This window comes from Mandrillus leucophaeus, unplaced genomic scaffold (genome assembly GCF_000951045.1).
Source record: "Mandrillus leucophaeus isolate KB7577 unplaced genomic scaffold, Mleu.le_1.0 Scaffold811, whole genome shotgun sequence".
NCBI classification, from domain to species: Eukaryota; Metazoa; Chordata; class Mammalia; order Primates; family Cercopithecidae; genus Mandrillus; species Mandrillus leucophaeus.
Window position 1 is genome coordinate 1,109,248 of NW_012108820.1, and position 16,256 is coordinate 1,125,503.

The 16,256-nt window shown below is 37.9% G+C and overlaps 1 protein-coding gene across 1 annotated transcript in view; it reads left to right on the forward strand.

Annotated features, from left to right (window-relative positions):
- Positions 1-16,256, forward strand: part of B3GALTL (beta 1,3-galactosyltransferase-like) — a 118,381-nt gene that overhangs the window by 68,757 nt on the left and 33,368 nt on the right. The window contains exons 9-12 of the mRNA XM_011967847.1: positions 186-305; positions 2,550-2,619; positions 9,735-9,848; positions 11,819-11,918. Coding sequence (XP_011823237.1) covers positions 186-305; positions 2,550-2,619; positions 9,735-9,848; positions 11,819-11,918 — 404 coding nt within the window. The remainder of the gene's footprint in view (positions 1-185; positions 306-2,549; positions 2,620-9,734; positions 9,849-11,818; positions 11,919-16,256) is intronic.

Here is a 16,256-nt window from a genome sequence, read left to right on the forward strand (position 1 = left end):
ATTTATTCACATGGAATTGTCATTTTTTTAAGTTTAAAAAGTCCCGTTGAATACTGACAAATTGATATGGTTCAACCTACTCTCTATGGAAGGTGTCTTCTGCTTTCCCTTGAGATCTTTTGTCCCTTCTTTTACTTGTGTTGACTGAGTTCTTTCGTCACTGCCTGTCTCCTGTCTTGCGGCAGATTGCCCTCTACATCTGGGACAAAGGCGGAGGACCTCCCCTGACCCCAGTGCCTGAGTTTTGTACAGATGACGTGGACTTCTACTGTGCTACCACGTTCCATTCTTTTCTACCACTTTGTGTAAGTAACAGAAGAAAAACTTCTTTGCATATCAAAGGAAAAATTTAGATGCTGTGCATAATGTCATCCTAGCACTTTAAAATAAATTTTAGATTCAGGGCATTCATGTGCAAGTTTGTTACCAAGGGTATGTTGCGTGATGCTAAGGTTTGGGCTTCTACTGATTCTGTCACCCAAATAGTGAACATGGTACCCAATAGGAAGTTTTCAAACCTTGGTCTTCTTCCTTCCTCACCTTTTTAGAGTCCCCAATGTCTGTTGTTCCTATTTTTGTTTGTGTGTACCCAGTGTTGAGCTCCCACTTGTAAGTGAAAACATGCATGCAGTATTTGGTTTTCTGTTTCTGCATTAATTCGCGTAGGATAGTGGCCCCCAGCTGCATCCATGTTGCTGCAAGTACATTATTTCATTCTTTCTTATGGCTGCATAGTATTCCTTGGTGTATCTGTACCACATTTTCTTTATTCAATCCACCATTAATGGGCACCTTCACTGATTCCATGTCTTTGCTATTGTGACTAGTGCTGCACTAGCACCTACATCTAAAAAGAAAATCAACATTTTCCCTGTGCCGGGTAAGAACTATATATCATGACTCTAGTAATAACAGTCATACAAGGTTAGTATTATTGTAACTCCATCTTACAAATGAGAAGAGAGAGGCGCAGAGAAGCCAAGTGCTTGTTTATGACTACGTAGCTAGTAGGGAGGGAAGCAAGGGTTCTGACGGGCTCCCCTTTATCCAGAGCCTTTGTGAAGGACTGCCCATCATAGTGCTTTAGGGTTAGTGTGCCCACAGTCATTTCTCTTGTTGATGATGTAGGATGCATTGATTGGAATTTCTGTTCCATTTCCTGGAAAGGCCATTTCCAGTACTTTCTGTGACACCTAAGCCTTCTCCACAAGCCTGCACCCTTTACTGTCTCAACAGGTGGCTCTGCCTTTCATCTCACTGACAGCCATCCAGAACTTTCAGAATGAATTCACTTGTGTTGGCAGACCCAAGGTCCAGCCCCAGTATGAGCCTGGAGACCCTGACACTCACTAGGTTGTTAACTGCTTTTCTCATAAGAAAAAATATGTTCACCAACCTCAAATGTTGTCGTTATTCTCAAGTCAGTCAAGTCTGTGTGTGCCATTTTAAGAGATGAATACATAGACACACACACACACACACACACACACACAGAGTGCAGCACTGAGAGAGAATCTGTAATGTGTTTGCAGTTCCAGAGGCGGGGACCAGACACACACACACACACACACACACACACACACACACACACACTCTGCAGCTCCAGTTCCAGAGGCGGGGACCAGACACACACACACACACACACACACACTCTCACTCTGCAGCACTGAGAGAGAATCTGTAATGTGTTTGCAGTTCCAGAGGCGGGGACCAGTCTTTCCAGGCAGAATGCTTGCTTGCTCTTTCAGTGCTCTCCTAGTGCCTTGAGTGACATGACAAAGCTGTGGTTAGATGTCACTGTAAACCAGCCCCAAATTATGTAGGAGTCATGATTGAATATGATTGCAGGCCTAAGACAGGTAATAAAGGGGTCAGGAAGGGCTTGGGTGTGCCTTGTTGACAGATCCCTCTTGGTGCTCCCTTTCATCTGTGTGATCATCCTGGGCTCCAGGACTGCCCCCACCCCACCTTCACCAGGTGTTTGAAGGAATCCTACCTTTGGCAGAGGAGAAAACATCCTTAGCCTAGACTTCGGTCACCAGTAAAGAGGCTGCTGTAAAAATGTTTTCAACATTAAAGTAAGGCCAGGCCCAGAAAAGGGCAACATCTCTTATTTTACACTAAAAAATCCTCCTATTTCTCTCTTTTTGTCAAAATCTTCACCAGCTGGAGAAAGGAAATGAGAGATAACTAACATTTACTGGTCACTTACTATGTCCTTAAAAAATTATAGTAATAATAGCAGCCTTGTGGTGGTTATTATTATTTTTTTTCTAAACAAGCCGACTGAAATTCTGAGAGCTTAAGAAACTTGTTAAGGGGATGCACAGTCCATGCACGGTGGAGCATGCAGGTCCAGGGCTGGCTGACAGAAAGGCTGTATTGTCAGCTGCCCTATGTTTCCATTTCTCCCCTAAAACTTCGTCCCGGATATGTTTGATATCCTTGACATTGGTTAATTTGAACTCTAGAGCATGTGAGATCTAATGTGGGTGTGAAGTTAACGCTGACTCACATATGCATATATTTTTTCTTTTCTTTTTTTTTAGGGAAAGCCAGTGAAGAAGGAGGATATTTTTGTTGCAGTAAAAACATGCAAGAAATTTCATGGTGACAGAAGTATGTTTTGGGTTATTCATTTTATCGAACGCTAAAATCCAAACTACCTTTTAAAAAAAGTACGAATGAATTCTTGAGTGTAAATTCAGGAAAGGGATAATGACAATCCGGATGTTGAAGTGAAAGCAGTTATTTAATCAATATTCCTCATTGCACCATTTCAATCACCAAGATCAATTAGGAAGGAGAATTTTGTACTGAAACATGAGTGGTCGTAGCCGATACTGTTTCTAGCAGTATTTTAAATTGGAAATGGAAAAGCTCGGTGTGGCAGTCTTGGAGACTGTGTGACAAACAATCCATTTTGTCAAACAACGTATTAGGTTCAAGCAACATATTAGGTCTGTGCGCAGTCTCTAAACGGGATGAAGAATGTCAAGAGGGGATTTCAAGGTAACAGCATGCCAACAAGGAATAGAGACTTTTTCTTTTTTTTTCAATTTATTTCAAATGCTTACCTTGGAACTTGTTAGTTAAGAGATGTATTTGCTCATGAGTAGATAATATTGGAGAAGAAGAAAAAGCCGCTGTACAAACAGTGAATCTCTTCTTAAGGAAATCCTGGCATGCAGATTAATGTTGTTTTTATTCAGGTTTTTGATGTCATTACAGAATTCTGCTAAGTTGTGATGATAATGTAAAAAAAAAAAAGCCCATCCTAAATATAAATAGACATAATTTCTCTCTTTTTGCACCTTATTTCAAGCAACACTTTTCTGAAATTGAAAATTAGGCAGTCTTTTGCATTTTCTAATTTTAGTGCATATTTTATTTTTTTTTTTCTGATGAAAAGACTGTCGATTTCACCAAGAATGTGATATTTATGTAGGAGAGATTTCTAAACCAACTGTCATTTTCATGGGATTGGAACTACTGAGGAAGTTCATTTATATATTTCATGTGATAATATGAGACATACAAATTATATTTTAAAGGGGAAGATGTTTTCCAAATAAAATAATATTGTAATTTGAGATTGTAGTATTGTCTAAGACATCAACATCAATTAAAATCCAGCTATAATCAATTATATCTTAAAAATACATTAACTATAAACCTTCGTATTTGCCTAAAATAGCCACATTAAATTCCAAATCCTATTAAATCAGCCTAAGTGAATATATACATTTGTTACACAACGAGTCCTAAGATACTATGAAGAATCAGTATAGCAGTTACAATTTTCTATCATAAATTTAACCGAAATTTAATATCCTTTTTACTTTTTTCATAATATGGAAGGGTTTTTTGGGATTATTTTGACAAATGCCTTCTTTAAATAGGTATTGGGGAAATGAACTATACTGCTTTTTGTTTTATTTCTTTTACAGCAAACAGGAACTGTTTGAGTTGATTTAATTGACCTTGAAGCTACACTTGGAGTAGTGATTATTTTCACAATATGAATGTTAAGGATGGTGGTGCTGGTACTTTTTCTTTGAAACACATTTTTCAGGTCACAGTGACGCAGTAAAATTAGGGACACTCCCTTTTGTATTTTTTATATTCTACAGAAATGAAAAAAAATAGTTTGTTAATTTTGATTTAGTAATTTTGAATCTAGTTTACTGCTTTCTTATTTTGTGTAAGTTTGAGATACTCTTTTTAGATATTCATGGAATCCTTTTCTATTTGAATTTTGACTCAAAAGTCTTTAAAAATTACAAAATCTTAAAAGCCTGCTAGGAGCATTAGAAACAAACCTTCCAAAGCCGGATACATTGATTTACTGCTGTTAATTTGAATCTGGTATCATTGAAGCATGAGGCCTAAAATATATCATGAAGTTTTCATATTTGGGTTTCTGTGGTAAACCATTTTGCAACTTGGATATGTTTGTTTGAAAAGATAGTCTAAGGCAACAGGATTTCAGTGACTTTGAAGTCCATTTTGCATGACTTCATGTAGCCTGCCAGGCCACTGGGCTCTGCCCCTTATTTTAGAAGCCTAGTCCAGCCACCAGTTGGCCCGAAGAGTTATCCAGTAATATCGGTTACAAGGATAATACCACACTAACTGCTTCTAACTGCTAATATTTTTTACATTTTCTGGTGTGGTTTTCACATATGTTCTATCATCTAATTTCATGTTGACACTTCCTTGTGATATGATAATTATTGTTATTCACTTGTTGTAGAAAAAACTGAGTATGGAATGATACACAACTGGCCCAGTTTCTTGTATCTTATTGAGTAGCAGAGCCAAGAACTTAGGTTTTCTGGCTCCTAAATCCCACTTTTTTTTCTACCCCAGCACAGCTATACTGTCATCTCCTTGGATGTATTACAAACTCAATACTTGATAAATAGTCTTTGGTGTTCACATTGATGTCCTGCTACGCTCAAGGTCAGTTTTGACTTGGCCAGAAGCTGCGAAAGTAGGCTTTCCATTTTTAGTAGCAATGGGTATGGCAAGGAATTGAAACCCACACAGGATCTGAAATACAAATTGAGCTGAGAATTTAAGACTGCCACTCCTGTCTAAGCATGTCACTGCTATAGTCAAGCGGAACACATGGTCTGGGGTGTTGGGTTTTTTTTGTTTTTTTTTTCATTTTCCTTTCCCTGTGCGCTCTATGGTAGAAATACTTTAGTCATAAAGGCCAAATGATGAAGGAAAAAAAATCTAGAGAAACTGTGCTTGTCTTTGCCACGTTGAGAGTGGGCTGTACTGTTACTTGTGGGCACAGTGTCCCCTGGCACTGAGTGGTGGTGGCCCCCACTCCTGGCTCATTATAGTGTTGGTTCCCTTCCGGGATGAGAAGGAGAGACAGAACGTGTTGTGTTCAAGGCCCTAGTCACAGCAAGGGAAAATACAGATTGCATTTATTTTTTATACTCTCATGGAAGAACTGGTAATAAAACCAAGTTTCAAAATGAAAAGAAGTATTTTAAATATTGTACTTTCTTTGCTCAACAATGACACATTTATGTAATTGCTTTTGTCTGGATTCTGACTTAAGTAAAACAGCATTCTTAGAACACAGAGCAAAACTATATTCTGTCTTTTGACTCAAGGAAGTAATCCATATTGACATAGTTGAAACAGCAACACCCTCTGAGAGGCAAGCATTTAGTAGGGTTTTAAAGAAACTTGGGAACGATTACATAAGGTGATGAATTGGGCATAGCATGTAAAATGATATTTAAGCAAGGAAATGATCTCTGATGTTTTAATATTCAGCTTGATTGCTTCGTCTTGGGTTCTGTGTTTCCCACTGTGGGACCTGAGCTGTCAGAAAACCTTAAGAATTTTCTTTGGATCATTTTGCCATGCAGTTTGCGTGCATGTCTCATGTACCCCGTGGCAGCCACTGGTTTTGTTCATCAAATGGTGGGTGGTGGGACACTCTCCTGCAGTCTGCCTCTAATTAAAGAGGTTAAATTGCCGTTTGCTCAGCCTTTAGTTCCTTTCCATAGCTTCCTGAGCTCTTAAAAATTAGCACTATATTCCTTTCAGATTGAAAAAAAAAAACTGTTTGCTATCTTTACTGCTGTCATCTTATCTAGAGGCAAATCTGAACAAACTGATTGAAAGGGGTGTTAGGAGGCTGGTGTTCTCTCTGAAGAGGCTTACACGTACTGTGGTACAATCTGCTTACTTAAAAGGCGAGGCTTGAATTAGAATACAGCAGATAGAAGGCCAGACTCTAATCAAATGAGGTGATTAGATCAATGACTGAAGAGAGGAGAGGAGTCAGGTGTTGCCTTTCCCTGGCTGTTGAACAGCTCATGTTCCAGATGGCCCTACAATATTGTGTTAGGTCATCCAGGAGGGATACTTTTCAGGCTTAGGTACACCTTAGTCTTTAAAATGAGGAATTAGAACACACTCGTGTGTGTGTCCCTAATCTGCTCCTGAGAAGTGCAATCAGGGTCTGATTTTGTGGCCACTGACTTGCATACTGAGACAAAAGGGCCATCTGCAAGCTGAAAATAGTGGATTCCTTAAAATAAAAACTATTCACATTCGATGGTGTGGTAGTTTTAATAAAATGTTCAAGTGTCAAGTTCATTTTCATTTATAACCTGAGACAGCTTTACAAGTCACTTCCCTGGGGGTAAAAATGCATGTTCTGTCCTCACAGTGAGACACATCTTCTGCTTAGAGACTAGAAAGCTCTAAGAAAGATTTATGCCATCTGTGCAGCTGGCATTTTTATAGTAAATTTTTTTTACTTTGCTCCAAGTTTAAGTTATCTCGTGACAAACTTTCTTGAAGGAGGCATTCACTATTATTATGTGATAGGAAGTATGCTTCTTTATTGAAAAGGAGATAATGTGTCAGGTAACTTATTAAAGTATTTTCTCAAAGTTTAATATCTTTAGGAATACAGTGCCTCAATACAATATAAAATATTTTGTAAACAATAGAATGAATTCATTTTAGAATTTAAATGATGCTAATAAAATAGGCCATTATTTTAAAAGTTTAATTTAGAATCAACCGTGGTTGAAAATAAAGCCTTAAGCTGTTTTTTTTGGAAGACTTTAAATCCTTTACGGCTAAGAGATATGACAGACACATGGAGGTTGTATTGACAAGGGGAGAGATGTACAAACTGTTGAATGCTTTAGGTGTTATAGAATCATAATATCTCAGTATATTTAAATGGTTGGCTTGTTTTAAAATGATTAATCAAAGGCTGAATTGCCTTTATGAATAAAACCTTCCTTTAACAAGTTTCCACAAATAATCCTGGGCCTTTTATTGAAATGCCTACAACATTCAGTCCTCATTCAACTATTTATTGAGTACCTACTATGTACTAGGCACTGTGCCACGTGTTGGGAAATGAGTCATACACACATTAACTCTTACCTTTAGTGTAATTACTTTTTTTTTTTTTGAGACGGAGTCTTGCTGTGTTGCCCAGGCTGGAGTGCAGTGGCCGAATCTCAGCTCACTGCAAGCTCTGCCTCCTGGGTTTACACCATTCTCCTGCCTCAGCCTCCCAAGTAGCTGGGACTATAGGCGCCCGCCACCTCGCCCAGCTAGTTTTTTTTATTTTTTAGTAGAGTTGGGGTTTCACAGTGTTAGCCAAGATGGTCTCCATCTCCTGACCTCGTGATCTGCCCGCCTCGGCCTCCCAAAGTGCTGGGATTACAGGCTTGAGCCACCGCGCCCGGCCCTTTAGTGTAATTTCTGTTTTACCTGTTTCAAAGTAAAAGAGAAAGCAAAACTGCTAATTCACCCTTGATTTTGATTTTAATTTTATTTAAATCCGTTAATTGAGAAGAAACACCTGTGCTGTTTAATAAACCTATTAGAGCAAAAAAGGACTGAAGGCCTAAAGGCTGAGGAAATTGAAAGCAAAATTCACACAGCCTGCAGGGCCCTTGCTGGGGGACTGAGGAAGGTTCTTGACCTTTCGTCACAGCTTCTTCCAGCATTATGCAGCGGAGGATATTTTACCCAGCAGTGTGAACTTTTAGTGGCTGCAAGCTGCAGGGAGCCCTTTCTGGGGTAAGTTCTGTTGCTTATTATATGCAAAGCAGTGCCAAGGTTAACATTTTTGTTGTGCTGAGATTTGGAAGTAGAACAGAGTAAAATTTTTTAAACTTTCTTTTTTCCTTTTTTTGTCCCCCAGTAGTCCTATCTATTATTTAGTACATCTTTGACCATTTTGACATGTAGAAACCTTTAGAACTATCTGCTTTTTTATGGTTGTGGAAAAATTATATTTTAATATATGAAAATAATATTTAACTGGTAATTTGGTAATAATTTAGTAGATGTGCAGAACTCAGTTTTTTTTTTTTTTTTAAAGCCAATGAATGAGAGATTATGAAATGATGCACTTTCGTATTTTCTATTTAAGGGCCGTCTGAACTGGACTCAGAATTTGCTTACTTACTAGCTAAACACTTAAATTTTACATTGAAACATCAGTTTTTGCATTTATTTCTATTTGACTTGGGAACAGGGGAAAGATACATGGTCTGATAAAGCTTCTCAAAAGTTAAGTGAAGATTTGGTTCATCAGAGTTTTGATTCTTAAATTAACAGTATATAATATCTAAATGATTTTTTTCTATTGAAAAAACAAGAAACCACTTTTTAAAATTCAGAGATGCATAGGCAGTAATTTGTTTTTTAAGTATAGAAGAAAATAATTACTTGGTCAGGTGAATTAATATCAAGTAGTGGTAAGGCTCTATGTCAGGTATGCAGACAGAGCTATCTTTGAGCATCCAAAGCAAAAATACAGAAAGCCAGGACAGCTTTCTGTTGTGTTTGTATTAAAACATTTAGCTGCTAATGATAGAATTTTAAAGCCTGTAGTAGTTTTGTATGTTAATACTTCCACATTTTTCAAAAGTACAACATCGTAATATCAGTCATCATATGCAGTGATTCTTATTTGGCAACCCTTTGTAGGGTTGGGTAGTTCTTTAGAATCTTTGGGTGGGGACATGCATAGTTTGCAAAGGTCTTCCCATGCTCCATGGTAAGAGGGATGGATTTTCTCTTACCATGCTCCATGGTAAAAGAAAAATTAGTTAACATTAATGTAAACACAATAGCATAATCAAACTAGAAAATTTGTCACTATATGGAAGTAAGTGCATTCATCACCAGGAATGAGAAATGCTATACTCTAGAGAATGTTGAAAATGCTTCGGCCGGGCGCGGTGGCTCAACTCTGTAATCCCAGCGCTTTGGGAGGCCGAGATGGGCGGATCACAAGGTCAGGAGATCAAGACCATCCTGGCTAACACGGTGAAACCCCGTCTCTACTAAAAAATACAAAAATCTAGCCGGGCGAGGTGGCGGGCGCCTGTAGTCCCAGCTACTCGGGAGGCTGAGGCAGGAGAATGGCGTAAACCCGGGAGGCGGAGCTTGCAGTGAGCCGAGATCCCACCACTGCACTCCAGCCTGGGTGACCGAGCCAGACTCAAAAAAAAAAAAAAAAAAAAAAAAGAAAATGCTTCAAGAAGAGGGTTTTAGTCAACAACGTTGGCATTTCTCAGGATTGGGAGCAAGCAACTCTTGGAACACCTGAACAACAAATAATGTTTCTCTTCCTTTGTAGATGATTATACTGCCATTTTGAGTTTTTAAGCTTCCTTGTGTAACTGTGCCGGTGATTGTCATCTCTGTAATTTTTTCAGTACCTATTGTTAAGCAGACTTGGGAGAGCCAAACAAGTCTCATTGAATACTATAGTGACTATACTGAAAATTCCATTCCTACTGTGGATTTGGGAATTCCTAATACAGATAGAGGTGAGTCCATAATTCTTACTAGTCTCCTTATTAAACACCCCCATTCTGTAAATACAGTAAATTAGGTTAGGATAAAAATGAAATACTTTGTAAGTGCTATAATTTTTGCCTCATATTAGTTTTTTTCCCTTCTTCCCTCACGGATATAGATTGGTTCTTTCAAACTAAGGGCTTTATAGTACAGAGTGTTGCAGGTGTTTAGTAGACTGCATCCTATAATTGAGCACATGATAGTTCCAACAGAATTTAACAATATATTTTTCATACCTTCATAATTCTTTGTGGTCATGATGGGGTGCTTAAAGTTGATTTGTCATATTCCCACACAAAGCTTCTATCCTTGTCAGTATTATAGTCTAGTTCACATATTATATTACCTGTGAGTGCCACCTAATCACATTCTACACTAGTTATATGTAGAATAAACTCTATTCTATATGTTAAGATTTTAATTAGTAAATTGTTAGAAATAAACCTGCTTTTCTCTTCAAATTGCAGGCTTTCTAATTAAAAACACTTTTTAGGACGCAGAGAGTGGAATGGTAGACATTGGAGACTCCAGAAGGTGTGGGAAAGTAGAAGAGGGGTGAGGGTTGAGAAATTACCCACTGGGTACGATAGACACTCTTCGGGTGATGGCTTCACCAAAAGCCCAGACTTCACCACTGTGCAATATGCCCATGTTACAAAACTGCACTTGTACCTCTTAAATCTATAAAAATTTTAAAAAATTGTGTCAAAAATGGAAGTGTAAATCTGGCCACCTCATCTTCAAATAGTCTTTATTCATCTTAAGTTTTATCCAGTATTTCTGCCACCCTTTTTTCTTTATTTTTTTGTTCCCCACGCCCTTTTATGAGTAAAGAAAAGAAGTAGCAAACTGATTATGTTCTATACAATTTATCTTAATTATTTTATGTTAGTGTCACTCATAATTCTTTCATTAATATAGTACAGTGTAGAATCAGATATGCCATTTCTGTAGTTACCAGTTCTTCTGACAAGGTTAAGTGTATTACTGAGTCTGTCTGTTGCTGTTCGATTAGGAAAAACTGTTTTAGATTGGGTTTAATAATCATGTATTTACGTATACCTTCCTTATTTGATTTCTTCATTTCTAGTCTGATCTTATTGCCTATATGTATATTTGTTCTAAAAGGGATTTGAGATGGCTTTCAAACATACATATTGTAATGGTTAAAAATACACAGAGATCAAGAGTAAAGAAAATAAAGGTCAAATTGAGTGGTTTGATAGTCATTAATGTAAGTTAATATTTATTCTCCACTGTGTCACCAAATAATTAAAATGAGGGGGCATATTCCTGTTTATCAATTTGACTGCTCTTCCCAAGTGTTTTATTTTGGTCCCAGCAGTTACCATTAAAGCGTTGCAATTTATCTATTGGTATCCGAAGGACTGTTACTCTGTCTTACTCAGCACTGTATCCTTCAGTGCATATCTTAGTACCTGCCACAGTATCTGGCATATTAGAAACTTAGTGGTAGTAAATATTTACAAAATAAATAGAGGTATAAGCATCCACCTTTGCACTGCTGCTTCCCTGTGGCAGTGGTGCCTGGGGTTCTAACACCTCCTTCAGAATAAGCGTATCTAAGAAAGGATACCAGTGCTCATTGCTGTGAGTCTTAAAACTTTCTCGCCCAGACTGAAGATGCTAATTCTATCTCTGCCTCAAATTATCTGTGTGACTGTGTAATTCCACTAATCTCTCTAAGTCTCCATTTCCTCGTGTGTGAAATGAATGACTTGACTTTCATTATCTCTAAAGTTCCTACTGGTTCAATGTGTCTGTGAAAATTAGAAAGGCTATTTTTAAAAATTTTGAACTTTTAAGCTGCATGTTGGTGTGTAAGCTCTTACAACACTGCAAAACTCAAAAGAAATTAATGAATTCTGTATATTTTATAGGAAATAATACATTGTAAGTTTTTTCTTGCCTTTTTTAGGTCATTGTGGAAAGACATTTGCCATATTGGAAAGATTTCTGAATCGTAGCCAGGACAAAACAGCATGGTTAGTCATTGTGGATGATGATACATTAATAAGGTAAGGAGTCATCCTCATCCTAAATGGCTTTAAATTCTACATATATTCATATTCAAAAAACTAGATGGTACTTTTTCTGGCCAAGATGAATTAACGGGGACAGGGTTTACCCTTTTTTCTGAACCAACCCTCTAAAAGAACAAAATATATAAAACAAAGGTTTTTAAGATACTGAATATTAGGTGCAAAGGAAAATGATCTAAAAGAAACATGAAGCAAATGAGGTGAGTTCTGTGACTGCCACAGCTGACTGCCTTAAGAGAATTCCAAGTTACTGCTTAGGGAGGGAACACCAGATGGAACCTGACAGACTCTGTGGGTGGAAAAGATGGAGACCAGAGTCTCAGGAGACCAAGGCTATTAGAGTTTGCAGGACAGAGTGCCAGAGAGGGGAGAGCTGTACAGAAAGGGAGTACTGGAGATAGGTGAAGAGCCTCCTATGTATTCAGTAGAGTATTGATCAGTGCATATGTGTGAGGAAACTACCCGATGCTGGGGAAAGATCCAACCAGATTAGAGGGGATGGTTACTGACACTCACACAGGCCTGGGCTGGAAAACCCCTATTCATAAGGTATTGAAAAGAGTACGTAAAAGGGTCTTGCCTCAATAGGGGGGATAGTTAACCCTAGACTAAGCACTTTCCTAGTCCTGCCTAACATATCTGAAAAGCAAGATACAAGAAAATGAAACTGTTTCTAAGTAATAGCCTGTGTCTGAGAACGAAACTCAGGAAGACTTACAGAAGTACAAAAATAACCAACATCTAATGAAGTAAAATTCATAATGTCTGCCATCCAATCAAAAGTTGCCAGGCATATAAAGCAGCAGGAAAATACAGAAGTGAAAAAAAAATAGCTTATTGAAATGGTTTCAGAATTTATACACGGTTAGAATTAGAAGTTGTTAAGCTGTTACTATTAAATAGTTATTATACTTCTGTTCCATGTGTTCAAAAAGACATGGAATGTCTCTTAGTCTTAAATAAGTTGAAATCATACCTCTAGAGATGAAAACTACATTCTTGATTGAGGTGAAAAACCCACTGGATGGGTTTCATAGCAAATCAGACATTTAAGAAGAAAGTATCAGTGAACTTGAAGACAGTGCAATAGTAACTATCCAAAGTGAAACACCAAGATAAAAAATAATTTTAGAAAATTAACACCATCACTGAGCTGTGGGACAATTTCAGGTGGCCTTGAATATATACAATTGAAATCTCCAAAGAGAAGGGGCACATAAGTATTTAAAGAAATATTTTTCAAATTTAATGAAACTTGTAAACCCACAGATCCAAGAGTCTCAGTGAACCCCAGGCACACCATGAACACAAAAGCGGAGAACAGCCACCTCCAGGAATGCCATAATGGACACTTACGGCAGTACCCACTGCCCTGCTCTGGGCGGCTGTGGAATTGAGAACTAGCATGCTCAACCCATTGCAGCTACCTGCAACACCAACACGGACCTCTTGGGTCTCTGGGTTGCTCCACCACCACTGCTGCCATCATTCATATCATACCAGCTACTCAGGGGGCTGACGACTTGTCTACCCATCTAGCCCACTGCCCTCATTACTAGCTTCTAAGCAAGCAATTCACCTGCAGGCCCAAGAATCAACCATTCAGAACTCTGTAACACTGCAGCCAGCATAAGCTGCTCTAGGGCCTAAAAACACGCATATTCACCCTTCTGCTGCCACCACTGGGGCCCAAAGACTGACTCAGTCGGCATCCAAGTCCCCAGCAAAATTTCACAGCTTTGGCTACTAACCATACCCTAAGCCACTGAGGAAATTACATATACCGTGGACTGTGTACTATTGAAAAAGTCACACAAAGACCACGCTACAACAGCACCAAAAATGAAAGCCAAGGTGTCTTACTTAACCAACAACATATATACATCTTCAGGAAAAATATTCTCCCTACAAAAGCAATTTTTAAAAATTGGAAAAACAGTACCAGATATGCAGACATCAATGGAAGGAAACAGGAAACATGAAAAAGCAGGAAAATATGGTACCAGTAAAGGGCCACAACAATTTTCTAGGAACAGATCCCAATCAGTAAGAATTCCTTGAAATAACAGATAAAGAATTCAAAATATTGATTTTAAAGAACCTCATTGAGGTACAAGAGAAATGTGAAAACCAGTACAAAAATAAGAAAATGAATTCAAGATATGAATGAATGAGAGATATACCAAGGAGACAGATATCTTTAAAAAACCAAACAGATTCTGGAACTGAAAATTCATTAAAGAAAATACAAAATACATTTGAAAGCTTCAGTAATAGAGTAGACCAAGCAGAAGGAGGAATTTCAAAACTTGACGACAGATCTTTTGAAATAATCCAGCCAGACAAAAATAAAGAAAAAATGAAAAAGAATGAAAACAGCCCTCAAGATGTCTGGGACTACACAAAATGACCAAACTTATGAATTATCAATATTTTTGAGGGGAAAGAGAGATCAAAAAGTTTAGAAATCCTACTGAAGGAAATAAGTGATGAAAATGTCCCAAATCTAGCAAAAGAGATGTTTCGATACAGGAGATCAGTGATCTTCAGGTAAATACATTGAAAAAAGGACTTCACATGGCATATTATATTCAGAATGTTTAAATTCAAGTGAAAGAAAGATCTTTAAAATTACAAGAGCAAAAGCATCAAGTCACATATAAAGGACTAATAGTGGACTTTTCAGCAGAAACATAGGCCAAAGAGAATGAGATGGCACTTTAGCCATCGTGCTGAAAGAAAGAAAGAAAAAGAAAAAAGCTGTGAGCCAAGAATTTTATATCCTGCCGGAATAAGCCTTATAAAGGAGAAATAATCTTTCCCAGACGAGGAAATGCTGAGGGAATTTGTCACCACTAGACTGGCCCTACAGGAAGTACTCAAAGGGGTCTTGAACATGGAAACAACAGGTTGATACTATCATCCAAACACATGAAAATATAAAACTCACAGGTCTTATAAAACAGAGAATGGAATCAAATGGAAATCTGACAAAATTTCATCAAACCACAACAACAGAGAGAAAAAGAATGAATTTGTAAAACAACTAGAAGACAGTAAACAGTGTGACAGGGACAAAGCCTCAGATATCAAGATTAACCTTGGATATAACTGGATTAAATGCTTCACTTAAAAGATACAGATTGCCAGAATGGATTTTTAAAATTATTTTATTTGGCATTTTCCAATAACATTGGTAGTATTTTTTTTAATTATACTTTAAGTTCTGGGGTACATGTGCAAAATGTGCATATTTGTTACATAGGTATACATATGCCATGGTGGTTTGCTGCACTCATCAACCCGTCATCTACACTAGGTATTTCTCCTAATGCTACCCCTCTCCTAGCCCCCCACCTTCCAACAGGCCGTGGTGTGTGATGTTCCCCTCCCTGTGTCCAGGTGTTCTCATTGTTCAACTCCCACATATGACTGATAACATGCGGTGTTTGGTTTTCTGTTCCTGTGTTAGTTTGCTGAGAATGATGGTTTCCAGATTCATCCATGTCCCTGCAGAACATGAAATCATCCTTTTTTATTGCTGCATAGTATTCCATGGTGTATATGTGCCACATTTTGTTTATCCAGTCTGTCATTGATGGACATTTGGATTGGTTCCAAGTCTTTGCTATTGTGAATAGAGCTGTAATAAACATAAGTGTGCATGTGTCTTTATAGTGAAATGACTTACAGTCCTTTGGGTTTATACCCAATAATGGGATTGCTGGGTCAGATGGTATTTCTAGTTCTAGATCCTTGAGGAATCGCCACACTGTCTTCCACAATGGTTGAATTTACACTCCCACCAGCAGCATAAAAACGTTCCTATTTTTCCGCATCCTCTCCAGCATCTGTTGTTTCCTGACTTTTAATGCTTGCCATTCTAACTGCGGTGAGATTGTATCTCATTGCGGTCTTGATTTGCATTTCTCTAATGACCAGTGATGAGCTTTTTTTCATATGTTTGTTGGCCACATAAATGTCTTCTTTTGAGAAGTGTCTGTTCATATCCTTTGTCCACTTTTCAGTGGGGTTGTTTGTATTTTTCTTGTAAATTTGTTTAAGTTCTTTGTGGATTCTGGATATTAGCTCTTTGTCAGATGGATAGATTGCAAAAATTTTCTCCCATTCTGTAGGTTGCCCGTTCACTCTGATGATAGTTTCTTTTGCTATGCAGAAGCTCTTTAGTTTAGTTAGATCCTATTTGTCAATTTCGGCTTTTGTTGCCATTGCTCTTGATGTTTTAGTCATGAAGTCTTTGCCCATGCCTGTGTCCTGAATGGTATTGCCTAGGTTTTCTTCTAGGGTTTTTAT